General features: G+C 44.4%; 1 protein-coding gene across 20 annotated transcripts in view; it reads right to left on the bottom strand.

Annotated features, from left to right (window-relative positions):
- Window positions 1-2806: 2806 nt before the first annotated feature.
- Window positions 2807-16228, bottom strand: part of svila (supervillin a) — a 136646-nt gene continuing 123224 nt past the window's right edge. For 16 of the 20 annotated variants that reach the window (XM_071415176.1, XM_071415175.1, XM_071415177.1 and 13 more), the window contains 18 exons: window positions 14803-14958; window positions 13431-13567; window positions 11779-11926; window positions 11364-11509; window positions 10925-11100; window positions 10196-10346; window positions 9741-9943; window positions 8365-8447; window positions 7470-7624; window positions 7291-7396; window positions 6535-6742; window positions 6142-6275; window positions 5778-5933; window positions 5443-5586; window positions 5127-5248; window positions 4701-4856; window positions 4328-4348; window positions 2807-3943 (listed from right to left, as the gene is read on the bottom strand). In XM_071415176.1, coding sequence (XP_071271277.1) covers window positions 3857-3943; window positions 4328-4348; window positions 4701-4856; window positions 5127-5248; window positions 5443-5586; window positions 5778-5933; window positions 6142-6275; window positions 6535-6742; window positions 7291-7396; window positions 7470-7624; window positions 8365-8447; window positions 9741-9943; window positions 10196-10346; window positions 10925-11100; window positions 11364-11509; window positions 11779-11926; window positions 13431-13567; window positions 14803-14958 — 2489 coding nt within the window. In that variant the 3' untranslated portion in view covers window positions 2807-3856. The remainder of the gene's footprint in view (window positions 3944-4327; window positions 4349-4700; window positions 4857-5126; window positions 5249-5442; window positions 5587-5777; window positions 5934-6141; window positions 6276-6534; window positions 6743-7290; window positions 7397-7469; window positions 7625-8364; window positions 8448-9740; window positions 9944-10195; window positions 10347-10924; window positions 11101-11363; window positions 11510-11778; window positions 11927-13430; window positions 13568-14802; window positions 14959-16228) is intronic. The other 4 variants (XM_071415165.1, XM_071415180.1, XM_071415181.1 and 1 more) reach the window with 1 other exon arrangement.

Raw genomic sequence — 16228 nt, 5'->3', positions numbered from 1 at the left:
ACCTCACTAAACACAGCGGTGGTGTTCGAATAACGGTTAGCTTTAAAAACATGGACACGTTACCGGTAGAGCATTTCATGTGATAGGGAGAAGCAGCCACAGGAGTACCTGACCTTTAATAGCCATTAAAAGGATACATAAAAAATCCCTTGGCATATTGGGCCCTCATAGGGTAGTGGGTCCGAATCTCTGTGTGTGTGTGTCTGCATAAACAGAGCTCTGGGACTGATAATGACAAGGCCATGTGATGACATTCAGAAACATGGTCTAGTCTGGTCTGTATGCTTGCATGGCACTGTGAGTTGGAGTGATGAGACAATCATGATATACACTATATATACAAAAGTATGTGGACACCCTTTCAGATTAGTGGATTCGGCTATTTCAGCCACACCTGTTGCAGACAGGTGTATAAAATTGAGCACAAAGCAATGCAATCTCCATAGACAAACATTGGCAGTAGAATGGCCTTTCCAACACGTCAGTTCTCAAAATTTCTGCTCTGCTAGAGCTGCCCCGATCAGCTGAAAGTGCTGTTATTGTGAAGTGGAAATGTCTAAGAGTGGTAGGCCACACAAGTTCACAGAACAGGACCAACTCTCACTACAGAGTTCCAAACTCCCTCTGGAAGCAACGTCAGCACAAGAACTGTTGTTCAGGAGCTTCGTGAAATGGGTTTCCATGGCCGAGCAGCCTCACACAAGCCTAAAATCACCATGCGCAATGCCAAGCATCGGCTGGAGTGGTGTAAAGCTTGCCGCCATTGGACTCTCGAGCAGTGGAAACGTGTTCTCTGGAGTGATGAATCATGCTTCCATCTTCCATCTGGCAGTCCAACGGGTTTGGCGTTTGCCAGGAGAATCTACCTGCCGCAATGCTAGTGCCAACAATACAGTTTGGTGGAGGAGGAATAATGGTCTGGGGCTGTTTTTCATGGTTCGGGCCCCTTAGTTCCAGTGAAGGGAAATCTTACCGCTACAGCATACAATGACATTGTAGACGATTCTGTGCTTCCAACTTTGTGGCAACAGTTTGGGGAAGGCCCGTTCCTGTTTCAGCATGACAATATCCCCGTGCACAAAGAGAGGTCCATGAAGAAATGGTTTGTCGAGATCGGTGTGGAAGAACTTGACTGGCCTGCACAGAACCCTGACCCCAACACCATCAAACACCTTTGGGATGAATTGGAACGCCAACTGCTAGCCAGGCTTAATCGCCCATCATCAGGGTCCGGCCTCACTAATGCTCTTGTGGCTGAATGGAATCAAGAACCCGCAGCAATGTTCCATCATCTAATGGAAAAGCCTTCCCAGAAGAGTGGAAGCTGTTATAGCAGCAAAAGGGGACCAACTCCATATTAATGCCCATGATTTTGGAATGAGATGTTCGACGAGCAGGTACTTTTGGTCATGTAGTGTATGTAGTCTGGAATAATAATATTTAATACAGAACCTCAACTTCATAGTAGGTAATTGAGGGTGTACTCCTCAGACCGCACTTTACTCAGTAACATTAGTTACATGGGCGAGCAAACTGATCACGACAAAAAGCGCAACATTTTCAGCACCCTGACATGACTCAACAGCAACCCACGGATCCATCTGGGAGTTTCAGTAACACCCTCTACACTGTAGAGGTGACAAGAACAGACCTTATTATCAGTCTTTCAGCGCCCTCTGATGGAGGAAATGTGCAACATACCCTTAAATAAAGCATATCAACATATACAGAACAGAAACAACATGGAACAATTCCAAATATTTGACTGAGTTACAGTTCATAAGGAAATCAGTCAATTGAAATAAAATAATTAGGCCCTAATCTATGGATTTCACATGACTGGACAGGGTAGCAGTCATTGGTTGGTGTGGGAGGGCATAGGCCCACCCATTGGAGAGCCAGGCTCAGCCAATCAAAATGAGTTTTGCACCACAAAAGGACTTTATTACAGAAAGAAATACTCCAGTTTCATCAGCTGTCTAGGAGGCTGGACTCAGATGATCCCACAGTTGAAGAAGCCAGATGTGGAGGTCCTGGGCTGGCGTGGTTACACGTGGTCTGCAGTTGTGAGACCGATTGGATGTACTGCCAAATTCTCTAAAACGTTGTTGGAGGCTGCTTCTAGTAGAGAACATTAAATTCTCTGGCAACAGCTCTGGTGGACATTCCTGCAGTCAGCATGCCAATTGTGCGCTCCCTCAAAACATCTGCGGTATTGTGTTGTGTGACAAAACTGCAAATGTTAGAGTGGCCTTTTGTCCCCAGCACAAGTGCACCTTTGTAATGATCATGCTGTTTAATCAGCTTCTTGATATGCCACACCTGTCAGGTGGCTGGATTATCTTGGCAAAGGGAGAAATGCTCACTAACAGGGATGTAAACACATTTGTGCACAACATTTGAGAGAAATAAGCTTTTTGTGCAAATGGAACATTTCTGGGATATTTTATTTCAGCTCATTAAACATGAGACCTACACTTTACAAGTTGCGTTTATATTTTTCTTCAGTATACATTTCAGACAGGTACTGGATATACACACGCATAAACATACGTGTTATTTTATCTGAAAGAACAACGTACTGGACTTACCTGTTTGCTGCATGTCATTTTCAGGGTTTAGGCATTGTATGGAAGCACGGTGTCCCCCCAAAATGGTACCCTATTTTGTGCACTACTTTTTACCAGGGCCCATAGGGTTCTCTACTCAAAAGCAGTGCATTATAAAAGGGAAAAGGTTACGATTTTGGGACATCCATTTAGACAAAATGTCCCATTTCAGGTGATAAAGAGGCGAAACAACTTCCTTAGATTTACTTTAAGTGTTTATTTCTCCAATATACTTTATATCACAAAGGGAGTCTTTATAACACAGACTACTGTCTTCCTGTATATAAAGTGTACATCAAAGCAAGGCACTATACATTGTTGAATTCAAATAGAAAGATCCTTCTCTTTTTATTTCTGTCAATTCATGCCCGTAAAATATAACACTTCTCTTCAATCTGAGCACCTGACCGATGCAGGACATCCTCATAGCAATAACAACAGATACAACAGAATGCACTAGATACAGGATTTCTTCAATAAAATGGCGACATGTACAGTCTCTGGGGGAAAGGAGCATTATTGTCCCACTACTTAACATATGACAACCTCAACATGAATAACACAAACATTTATTTCATTTCTTAGCTCACCGACTGAATACTCAAAAGGCTTTTTTATTCCTATTATATATGTCAATATAAATATAAATTATTTTTGGAAAGACAAACACACCAAAGAAACAGCTTACAGAAAGAGTCTGTTCGGAGTGTGTCGAGCAGAGTGGTTTTCCTGCTCCCAGAACAACTGGCAGACCCTGTATGGTTGATACTGTAAAGGCATGGTCACACACACACACACACACACACACGGACAACCACACATACTGTGTAGATTTAACAAGCCGGGTGCTAACATTACATAAACATCCACTCAAGAGTCCATTCACTCACACACACACACATCTCTGAACTATCTCCATTTATAATTATAATACAAATCAACAATGGGAACCAACAATACAAATAAAAGAAAAAAAGACTACAAGAGGCTTGTACACCTCTGCTGATCTTTCACTCCCTCCACCCACTGCATCTCTCCTCCTTCCTCCCTCCATCGTGGAGAAGGGTACTCAGAAGAGCCTGTTTCCGAGCTCTCTCCAGTCCAGAAGTGAAGGCGTTCTTGGTCAAACTAAAGAGTTCTCAGTGGCGGGTCCTCGTTCCAATCGAACCCCGATGCACCTCAGCGACCGACCGTCGCTTGCTGATGATGATGCTGCTGTCCGGTGGTTAAGCGTTCTGTCCAACGTACTAAAACAATCCTTTGGCTTTCTTCACATTCACCTGCTTCCAGCCTGGCAACAGCTCGTACTCATCCCTTGACATCTCCAGCCCTTTCTGCGAACATTGTGAGCACACAATAAAGACGAAATCTACCAACCACCATAACAACTCCTGTGTGAGATCACTTCAATGTGTGAGCTGCAAAAAACAAATCCATCATTCATAGGCCACACCATGATCAGTGATCCAGTTCATCACTCCAGCAGCTTCCTGTATTGAAAATCCACACAGCTATTACTTTGCGAGTGGAAAGTGACCAAACCATGCAAGAGAGGTTCAGAGTGAGAGATTGTGTTGATCCACACACACAGTGAGGAGGGAGGTGAGACAGAAAGCAACACACACACACAGGATTATGATTCATCTAGTTCATCAGTCAAAGTGAGGATGCTGTGTACGTGTCTGGGGCCAGCTGTGCTCTCAATTTAAAGAACTCACCTTCCCATAAGCCCCTACACCCTGGAAGGTGAAGTGAACAGTTAAACACATGATGAGTCAGAGAGAGAGAGAGAGGACAGAGAGGGATGAAGGAGGATACATTTACATAAACAGACAAAGTTAGACTGAAAAAAGTTAGACTTTTATGGATTTTAGAGAGGTCCGTTTTAGACTCGTTTCCCTTGACTACCATTATACAAAACTCCATTGTGATCCATTGTCACCCACACATTGGAGAGGCTCATTATTGTCCGCAAACAACACAGAACCACAGACTAAGTGGACATATAACATGACGGAGCCAAGGCACACCTAGAGAGGAAGCCGTCATAATTCTCCAGGGAGTTGGTGGTAGGTGTGGGAGTGGCCTCACCTCAAAGTCATCATTGTCTAGGTAGATCTCCAGGCGTAAGGGGTCCACTCCCTCGGGTAGGGGCCGCGCCAGCAGGTCCGCCAGGGGGTAGGTGGTCTTACACAGCCGTGCCAACACGTCCTCTACCAGGATGATTTGGTTACACACCTCCGCCTCCTGGGACACACAGCGATATGAATAGAACGTCACGCTCAGTACACACACTTTCCAAATCAATCCCATTGGGGTTGGCAGTAGCCTCGAGGCAGGCCAGTACCCCGATGGTGGCCGGGTTCGAAACATAGGGCTGACCGGGGGACAATCTGTCTGAAATAAGCCATCAACAGGAGGAGTTGGTGTCAATGTAGAATCTAGTTCTAATGGCCATTGAGGTTTATTTAAGGTGGGTGTAATAGGTATGGGATGGGCGACAGCCAGGTGACCTACCCTTTCAGTGATCTCAGCGATGTCCTCTCTGTGTTCCCAGCAGGGGAACATGTTGGTGAAGGTTAGAGGTTCAAGTCCCGCATGGATCAGATATGACTTGGGAGGCTTCTTCTCATTCTTCTCTGTGTGTGTGTGTGTGTGTGGGGGGGGGGTTAGTATCAATGTAATGGTTAGTATCAATCAAACAATTCCACATTTCCCCCCTCTAGAGGACATACCTAGAAACACTATGCCAACAGTAACACTATCTTATAGTGGCATCTTGTCCATAAAGCAGTGTAACTAACTACCACCTGACAGCTGTGGTGCCCAATACCTGTGCAGTACTGCAGCACCGTCTCCATGGCACACTTCCTATCCGCGTCCCAGCGGATACGGGCAGAGCCGGGGCTCTCGCCATCCTGGGGCCACCAGCCCTGCCACAGGTACACCTCATGGTGGTTGTCTACCAGGAACAGGCCTTCATGAAGAGGAAGTGATGTCAAAACAGGGCTACAGGAAGTGACGCGGTGATATACACATACGGACAGAGGTCAAACCTATGTGGATTGTAGTAGTAGTCTCTAGTCATGCATACCTATGTGTGTGTGTGTGTGTGTGTGTGTGTGTGTGTGTGTGTGTGTGTGTGTGTGTGTGTGTATGGTACAGTACCTGGTTGTGAGGCATTGTAGAGGTCCTCCTGTAGGAAGGGCAGTGAGTTGACCGCCTCTGTTACTCTGGCTGGGTAGAAGAACTCCACAGCTACAAACTCTCCAGACGTGCTGCTCAGCTGGTAGAGACGAGGGGTGAAATTGAACTTCCCTGGATCTGGGGGTCAAAGGTTCATCAAATCACAACACTTTCCCATTCTAATAATGCTATTTCTATGAGAGAATATACAACAATCAAATTATTACAGTCTACTAGCAAACGAGTACATTGCAATTACACCATTGGAATTCAACATCAAAGACAGATTTATGAGTAAGCTCAGAATGAAGTCATAGGCCTTCCTGTGCGCGCGATTCCCACTAACCTTGTATCATGCAGTCGTAGGCCTTCCGATCTCTCCTCCCCAGAGCCTCCCAGAATCCCGTAGGCTCTGTCCCCTCGTCACACTCATGGATGGTCACCTTGCTGCTGCTGTGGAGCCCCGCCTCCAATGGACACCTGCAGACACACAGGCACATGGACCACTGCTATCATGCTGTTAGAAACACTTCTGACCCCATTCTGAACACTGACTCATACAGAACATTGTTAAACTTACTCAAATTGATCAGCAATAATACACGTCTATACACTTCAAAACATTCCTAATCAATAATATCTGCCCTTATACTGACCCCTAAAATCAACTGGACAGCAAAATATCTAGGACATAAACATGTCTTCTTATGCATCTAGTTATGAATGTGTCACCGCTCACTGCTCTTTGATCTTGTTGGCGGTGGTGCTCCCCACGTCGCGGGTGTGGAGCTGAGCCTTGCAGCCGTGCCACAAGTACATGGTTGCCTTGGAGACACTGAGCAGCACCATAGAGGTGCGGGAGCGCAGGCTGCTGCAGTGACACGCTACCTCCAGCAGGTGGCCCTCCACAGGGACCTCACCACGCACACAGTACAACCGCCAGTCATCTGATGGGAGGGGTTAGAGGTCAGGTCAGACAGATGACATTTCTCTCTATGAGGAGAGAACAGCAGGAAACAAATGGGACATAAATCATGCATTTGGAGAAAAACATGTTTTTCATGGGATCCATTGGTGTTCCACACAGACACAGAGAGACAGAGAGACAGAGAGAAAGAGAAGAAAAGAGTTGGATGATGGCAAGAGAAAGGAGGATAGTATTGATGAGAAGGAGAGGTAAGGATGGTGAGAAAGTGGATGGTAAAAATGTACCATCTTAATTTGACCCTGCTTATCACAGCAGGACAATAACAGAAAAAGTTAATGATGTGGATTATATTGAATGGACATTTTTGTAGGGGTTGACACATACTTCGTTAAGGCAAATCAAGTCAGCGATTTTAAAGGGGAAATTACAAACTTTAGAAGCCTTTTTAAATCAATTGAATACACTCCAATTAGCATTTTCCAGCGCCGCAGGAAAATTCTGCGACAACAGAGTGATTAAATGATGATAGCAGATCTGTACGCAATAAGTATGGACAGTGCAGCTTACTCTGAGAGTTCTCCTCCTCCTCTTCTCTCTTCCCTGCATGGACCACCATCCCTCCATTAAAGCACTGCAGGAAACATGGAGGCTCTTTCCCCTGCTGCACTTGGACCTGTAGGAGCAGAGGAGAGAGTGGTTACGCACACACACACACACACCACACACACACACACCACACACACTACCTGCGCTCCTCTCTCCTCGTCCAGTTCGACAGTCATCAGAGCGGACGTTCCCTTCTCGTTGACGGTAGAATTCCGTCCCTGCCAGAAGAAATAGGAACACTTCTCCTTCCCAGCTCCTGCACTCCTCACCGCGTCCGGATTATGTCTCTTCCCAACTAAGGTCAGACAGACACACACACGGATTCACAAACGCCAATAAACTACTTTTCACATCCTGAATAAACACCAGGGAGACCTATAAACAGCTGTGACACTTCTGGCAAACCAATAAATGATGGGGTTAAAAAAAAAAAGGGCAAAAACAAAGCAGGGAGTTTTGCAGTATTTCCTGCCTGTCTGCCTGTATCGGTGTCTTATGTAAGGAAATGTGATACCCCATTGCTGTAATCAGCTATCCTCTTCTGCAGCCCATACATTGATACTCTGTGCAGAAGAAAAGTAGCCGTACTGCTGCTAACCAGTAGAACTCATCCCAGCTTCTCATCTCCACTTCTGTCCTACTAGTAATGATAGTTTGTTTGAAGTCTGAAAGAGCATGGATTACTACAGCGAGCGAGGCTTTGGAACAGCACAGTCTGTGTCTATGAGTTAATGTAATGGTTAATTATTACCCTAACGTAGCGAGGTAGGGGGGGGGGCGGAAGAGAAGCGGGGAGGAAGGGTGATGGGGGCTCTCTCCCTACATGGTCTTCACATGGAGAAGATGGGTGTTTAAAATCAAGGAGGATATGTCCCTCTGCTAAATAACGTAAAATCCCTACCTAAAGCAGTGCAGGTGTGTCATCAAAGAGGGAATAAGCACGATGGAAAGAGTGATAGCAGCAAGAGAGAGTGAGCGATAGAGAGAGAGCACGCTTTGTGGTGTGTGACAGTGTTGAGATGTCGGTCAACTAACCTGCGGTGCTCACCATGTACTTCCATTTCACCACGTACGTGTCTTCCTCATGGAACTGTCCGATACTCTGCTTGGGCAGCCGGCTGTAGGATAGAAGATAAACTTTATTTCACAGTAAACAAATTGACAACAGAATTTCAGCATGCTTATAGGGAAGGACACTCAACAAGCACAGCACTTACACAAATGACTGATGATTGGCTGAGAGAAATTGATGATAAAAAGATTGTGGGGGCTGTCTTGTTAGACTTCAGTGCGGCTTTTGACATTATCGATCATAGTCTGCTGCTGGAAAAACTTGTGTTATGGCTTTACACCCCCTGCTATAATGCGGATAAAGAGTTACTTGTCTAACAGAACACAGAGGGTGTTCTTTAATGGAAGCCTCTCAAATATAATCCAGCTAGAATCAGGAATTCCCCAGGGCAGCTGTTTAGGCCACTTGCTTTTTTCAATTTTTACTAACGACATGCCACTGACTTAGCAAAGCCAGAGTGTCTATGTATGCGGATGACTCAACACTATACACGTCAGCTACTACAGCGACTGAAATGACTGCAACACTCAACAAAGAGCTGTAGTTTCAGAGTGGGTGGCAAGGAATAAGTTAGCCCTAAATATTTCTAAAACTAAAAGCATTGTAACACTCACTAAACTCTAAACCTCAACTAAATCTTGTAATAAATCATGTGGAAATTGAGCAAGTTGAGAAGACTAAACTGCTTGTAGTAACCCTAGATTGTAAACTGTCATGGTCGAAACATATTGATGCAGTAGTAGCTAAGATGGGGAGAAGTCTGTCTATAATAAAGTAATGCTTTGCCTTCTTAACAGCACTATCAACAAGGCAGGTCCTACAGGCCCTAGTTTTGTTGCACCTGGACTACTGTTCAGTCATGTCGTCAGCAGTAAAATTAGATTGAAAAAACAGATTAAAAAAATACCTTATGGAACAGCGGGGACTGTGAAGCAACAAACATTGGCACAGACACATGCATACTCACACACATGATAACATACGCACTATACATACACATGGATTTAGTATTGTAGATATGTGGTAGTAGTGGAGTAGGGGCCTGAGGGCACACAGTGTGTTGGGAAATCTGTGAATGTATTGTAATGTTTTTTTAAATTGTATAAACTGCCTTAATTTTGCTGGACCCCAGGACGAGTAGCTGCTGCGGGATCCAGAATAAATACAAATACACTGAAATGTGTATTTTTCCTTTATCACAACCCCACCACAACACACACATAATATGCATCCCAAATGCACTGTATTCCCTATACAGTCCCTATAGGCCTTGGTCAAAAGTAATGTACTATGTAGGGAATAGGGTGCCATTTGTATAGGGTGCTACACACCCACCCACCTGTAATCGAACTCCAGGATGTGCCATACGTCCACGGCAGTGGTACTGATCTCAAAGTGCCTGCGGTCGTCCCCCGCCACAGGGCCGTAGCCCCGACCCACGTCCACCCCATCCAGCACCGTGCGCACCGGGGTCTGGAGTAACGGCAGCATCAAGGACGCATCGTAGGACCGCGTCGTATTCTGTTCCGAGCTCTGTTGCTCCTGGAAAGGAGAGGAAAGCGACAAAACGGGTTGAGGAAGCCATCGGGACGTTGAGATGCGTGTGGTGGAGGAGAGGGAGTAGAGGGGGAGATGGGTAATGGGGTGTTGGAACAGAGTGAGGTTTTGTTCCCTGTTGTCTAATAGTGTATAATTTGGCAAGTCTTATATGGAATTCTTGAGAAGCTACAGGATAAACACTGAAGAGGAGATGAACAAAAAAACAAAACTATTAAAAACTATTTGGCGCTGTACCTTGTGTTCGTTGAGGTGTTCGTGGCCGTTTTTGGTTGTGCCTTTCTTCTTGGAGTCTGTCCAGTCCAGGAACTTCTCCTTGAACAGGGTGGTCTCATTGTGTTGTGTCAACCTCCCAAATACAGCCCAGTCCGGACGGCCCTGGCCCTTCCTGCACACCACAGAGGGAGAGAGAGGAGAGGTAGAGAGGTAAGAGCTGTTTGGAGCCTTTTATATTTTATTAAACCTTTATTTTTCAAAGCAGCTCAGTTTAAAATTGTTTGCAATGACCATCTGGCAAGTCTGTTATTAAAGAAGCCTACAAACTGTCCATGGGCATAGAGGCAGGTTGTTTAGAGTAGAGCGGAGTGATGACATCCTGCCCATGTACGGCTTGTGTTCTGCTGAGCCTGGCCTTCGAGTTGTTTACACATACTGTAGTGGAATACTTAGCTAGGCTCTCCATAGTAGAGAGGTATATGGTGTTGGCCCACCTGCGCTAACCGGAGCGGTTTTAATACGGACGGTTTGAAGTTACCTCGCAACTCAAGTAAAATCCTAACCCTCACAGGGTCGTGGAATCACACTCTCAACCATACATGAGAAATGTGTTACGTTCCAGTACGTGCAACCTACATATCAGGATTTATTGTCAATACTCTGTATGTGAATTGGCTAGCTCACTGTACGGTTTGGCTTAGTGTGTGTGTGTGTGAGAGAGAGACAGAATGTGTTTGAGCCACCCAGTACCTGGGTATGAGTGAGTTGCACTCTCCAGGGTCCAGGGGGTTGATGTCACAGCAGGTGTAGTCGAAGGTTCCGTTCCACAGGTGTTTAGCCAGCTGGAAGGCTACTTTCCTCTGGGCCAGAGTCACCTCCTTACCGTGCCAGACATACACCTCACTGCCAAAGTCCAACACCAACACCTGCAGGCCAAGGGTCATAGAGAGGGGCAGTCAGCACCAGTACAATGATGTACTTTCACTTTCAGCTCTGAAAATGGTCATTTGAAAGTGAGGAACTCACAGGTTAGAGTAGTGTACCTGTCATTGTCTAAATCTTGACTTAGGAGATACAGCAGTCTGATCAACCAGGTTTCTTTTTCCATCTCGGTCTTAACTTGATCGGAATCCAGTCAGAATGAAAATCTATATCCTCATACCAAACAATGTTAGTAGTAATGTCTAACCTGTTTGGGGCTGAGCAGGGTGCATCGGGGAACCTTCCCCCAGAAATCGTCATCGGGGACCAGTTTGTCATCCACTAGGCGGTAGATGCAGTTGGTTTCTACGATGGCGCTCTCATACAGCTCATCCTCGTCTGGCGTCCCCGCGGCTACAGGAAGTGTTCAAAACTGATGATGCATTCAAGGAATAACTGGGAATCATTTGTGGGTAACATTTCAGTTGAGGGGACCCATAACACATTCAAAATAAAATAAACTTACCTACATAGCCATGAATGTATCAAGCAAAAAGAAGGGACCCCAAAACATGACTGATTGAAATATGTTTGTAAACTAACCGACAGTTTGCCGTACACCGGTAGCTGGTAGGTAAAATGTTAATTCCACAGTTATATCCCATTAACTACTTCATCCTTACACTGGTAGCTGCCCTGTCCGCCCAGAATCTTCCAAAACTCCTTGGCAGCATAGCTGTGTGTATTGATGCCCTCCTCGATCAGCTCTACATAGTTGGCACGGCAACCCAGATCTCTCTTGGTCTGAACGAACTGGGCCAACTCAGCAGCCTGAGAAGGAAAGACAGAAAAGAAGCAAATTGTTAATTCTAGGCCCAAATCAAGTGCAATTCATTGTGCTACATAATTAATCGCTCAATGATTCTTGAAAGGGACAATCTCTTTTTTCCCACAAATATTTGTTTTAATATTAACATTTGAAGTATATATTTTGACAGTTTAAGCATATGTTGCAGAACATGGATTAAAATATTTCAGAATATTAATGACGGCGATACTCAAAAATACATTTTTGCCTCTAAAAATAAAAGATCAATACAAACATTTGTAAAATACGGAAAATTGTTCATTTGAAAATCCCCAATAAGCATGTTTATTAACACTGACGGAGTGGACGTGGTATATTCAAGTGGTAAACACAGTAGCAATAAAGTTATTCCTTAGTTGATTTAACTCTAAGATCTAATTAAAATGAAACATATTTGAACCAAAATGCATATTCTATCAGGCATTTTTCAATCGAGTTGACAGATCACGGTTGTGACCATGGTGATTCCAATATTGTTTGTTTAAATCTATCAAAAGTAGAGAACTTTCCAGACCATCAGTGGTCTTGTTGGACTACATGTAATGAGGATATGAACAAGGGGTCCTTATGGTATATAGCTGACCCTTTGCATTCCTGATTCATTTAGAATTTTAGACTAATCTCAGGACACATCTTTTAGGAATCACAGTTTTGGGAGAAATATTATTTAAAGTCAGAGGGATAGTGCAAGAAACTACATAAGATTATTTTTCAGTTAATATCCCATTACTTTTTGGTAGAGTTTGAAATTGGGATCTTTTTCTCCGGACAAGGGCATTTCCAGGCATAGAAATTAATAATATTTTGAAAATTCCCAAAACAAATATTTTCCCTCATAAAATTCCCCTAATTGTAAATTTTAAGCTCAAATAATGTTACAAAATCATTTGTTTAAAAAAATTATAATAATTCCCTGCGGCACAAGGATTTTCCCAACTTTCAAGAATTCATGAGCTATTAAGAGTGAGGTGAATAGATGTCATCTTAAAAAGCATATCCTGAGATAGACCTCTTATGCAAGTGTTGTGAACAAACCCCCATTGGGTTTTAGTCTGAATTATCATGTTGTTTTTTTTGAGAGAGAATTTCAGAATCAGGTCAGTTTTCTTTCTGGTCAATCAGAGCTAGAGTCTGTTTGAAACAATAGCTGTAGGTCTGCGTTTGTCTCAGTGAGAGGCTTCCTGTTACGTCAGCTGTTCTCCCCTCACACACACCACTTCCTGTGTTGCTACGCCAACGCTACTTCCTGCACGTGACTTGAAGCAGCACACGCCTAATAATAACAGACCTTTAAAAACCCACTGACAGGGTTACACGCGTTCATCTGAGCATACCTACACAACGCTAACACTCTGTGGACAGCACTGCTTACAATTACATGTAACCTATGACAATGTGAGTGTATTTGATGCGTTTGTGATAGGTATGTATAGCTGCTGAACACAGCAACAAGATCAACAGACCTACCTTAGCCTTCTCGATGACGTTGGCGAACTCTCCAGTCCAGACAAAGCAGTGATGAGGAGTGATGAGCAGGAAGCAATCCCCGCTGTTCAGAGAGGACACTCTGGGCTCCACTAGTCTGGTCTGGACGTGCCGTCGGCCTGGTTAATATAACAGACGGACACGGATAGATGTGGTATATTAGTGGTTGTTTTGATTTTGAATGGCAGTTAAGAGGCAGTTAAGAATACATAACTTTATACATGAAGAATGCATCCAAAATTGTTTATTGGATTTGGTTTGCCCAGGGTAGAGAGGTGACCTGGGTAACATGATTAAGCACCACAGCTGCATGGAAGTGGTGTGGAGGCCTAAAGGAACCAAAATAACTACAACAAACGCCGTCTGTTTTTAAAATATCCTCTGAAAAGGAAAGGACACCCTGGAAGAGCGTCCTTCGTGGCTTTGTGTAAAAATGTGGCTATTTTCCTCTGTGGACCTCGGCAGCACTAGGAAATGGGTTACTGTTGTTACAAATACTGCATGCCTGACCCACATGCAATAAGCAGCAAACAGACAACAAAAACTGCCAGAACAAAATAATAAGCTAATTTAGACGATTAGCGTGCAGCAGTCAGACAACGGAAGCACAACCAATTCCCTACACAATGGACTACTTTTAACCAGGGCCCATAGGGCTCTGATGAAAAGTAGTGCACTATATAGGGAATGTTTTGCTGCTTACTGTTCTGGATGGTTAGCCTTAGCATGCTCGTTACAGTGTGTCTCCGCGATTCACGGAAGACGGAGGGCTTTCCTCGTCGGTCTATTCCAGGAGGCTGCTCTCAATATCTGTCTAATCTAGGCCATCCGGCATCCCAAAACGGCGCCCTATTTCCTACATAGTGCACTAGTCAAAAAGTAGTGCACTACATAGGGAATAGGGAGCGATTTGAGACACAGACCAAGAAATTGGTCTCCTTAATGTGACAGTACGGTGAGAGAACGCCTTCGGTCTTTGTGAAGGTAAACCATCGTCAGTATGCTGCAGATAAATGAGTGTACTATTGGAAGCACTTGTTGTAAAATACTGTCAGAGAGACTGTTGTGTATAATGTATTTGGGATTCCAGCTTAGCGCTTAGCCTATTAAACTGTTCCGTTTAGCATTGTTGATATGCATGTCTCTCCTAAGAACTACTAGCAGATGGTGGTGGGTGGTTAAAAGGTGAAAGCAGCATTCATGTCACCATCTAATCATCTCTTTTCAGAGGGGGGGGGTGTGTGTGTGTGTGCGCGCACGCGCGCAGCCAACCCCATTCTTTCCCTGGGTTTCTTATCATGACTGATCCCAGAGTTGACTTTTAGTGAGCCGAGAGGTCATCTATCCGTCTCACCTTTGACCTGCATGAGCATGAGTTTCTTGTAGGGCACGGCGCTGTTGTTGGACATCTGCTCGGAGATGTTGACGCTCCGCAGGTTGACGCTGCTAAAATTCTCTTTACTGGCCAGCCCAGCCAGAGCCACCTCCGAGAATCCACTGTTCTTACTCACTGGAACAGAGACGGACCCGTCGGTTAGAGGAGTTATACACAGAAGACACAACTTTATGAACAGCGACTGACTAGGTGAAAGCTATGGTCCCTTATTGATGTCAATCAGTGTAGATGAAGGGGATGGGACAGGTTAATGAAGGATTTAGACAGTTTAGACATGAACTGTGCTTTGTGTGATATTCAGAGGGTGAATGGGCAAGACAAAATACTGAAGTTCCTTTGAACGGGTTATGGTAGTAGGTACCAGGCGCACCGGTTTGAGTCAAGAACTGCAACGCTGCTGGGTTTTTCCACGCTCAACAGTTTCCCCTGTGTATCAAGAATGGTTCACCACCCAAAGGACATCCAGCCAACTGTGGGAAGCATTGGAGTGAACATGGGCCAGCATGCCCTGACTAATTGAGGTTGTTCTGAGGGCTGTGGTTGCAGTGGTTGCAGCTCAAAATTATGAAGATGTCCCTAATGTTTTGTACACAGTGTAACACACACACACAGTGCCACCTCTGAGAAACCAGAGTTCTTATTCACTGGAATACAGAGAGAGCGAGTAGGAGGAGATATATAGATGCATCATATACACAGTAGACTTATAAACACACATATTGTACATTACACACAGAGACCGACTGCACACACACTACAGTTGAAGACTTTATACAGTGAGGGAAAAAAGTATTTGATCCCCTGCTGATTTTGTACGTTTGCCCACTGACAAAGAAATGATCAGTCTATAATTTTAATGGTAGGTTTATTTGAACAGTGAGAGACAGAATAACAACAAAAATATCCAGAAAAACGCATGTCAAAAATGTTATACATTTATTTGCATTTTAATGAGGGAAATAAGTATTTGACCCCCTCTCAATCAGAAAGATTTCTGGCTCCCAGGTGTCTTTCATACAGGTAACGAGCTGAGATTAGGAGCACACTCTTAAAGGGAATGCTCCTAATCTCAGTTTCTTACCTGTATAAAAGACACCTATCCACAGAAGCAATCAATCAATCAGATTCCAAACTCTCCACCATGGCCAAGACCAAAGAGCTCTCCAAGGATGTCAGGGACAAGATTGTAGATCTACATAAGGCTGGAATGGGCTACAAGACCATTGCCAAGCAGTTTGGTGAGTAGGTGACAACAGTTGGTGCGATTATTCGCAATTGGAAGAAACACAAAAGAACTGTCAAACTCCCTTGGCCTGGGGCTCCATGTAAGATCTCACCTCGTGGAGTTGCAATGATCATGAGAATGGTGAGGAATCAGCCCAGA

The sequence above is a fragment of the Salvelinus alpinus genome, chromosome 8 (assembly GCF_045679555.1).
Source record: "Salvelinus alpinus chromosome 8, SLU_Salpinus.1, whole genome shotgun sequence".
Classification (NCBI taxonomy): domain Eukaryota; kingdom Metazoa; phylum Chordata; class Actinopteri; order Salmoniformes; family Salmonidae; genus Salvelinus; species Salvelinus alpinus.
The sequence above is the reverse complement of the archived record's forward strand: the minus strand, read 5'-3'. Positions and strand labels throughout refer to the sequence as shown.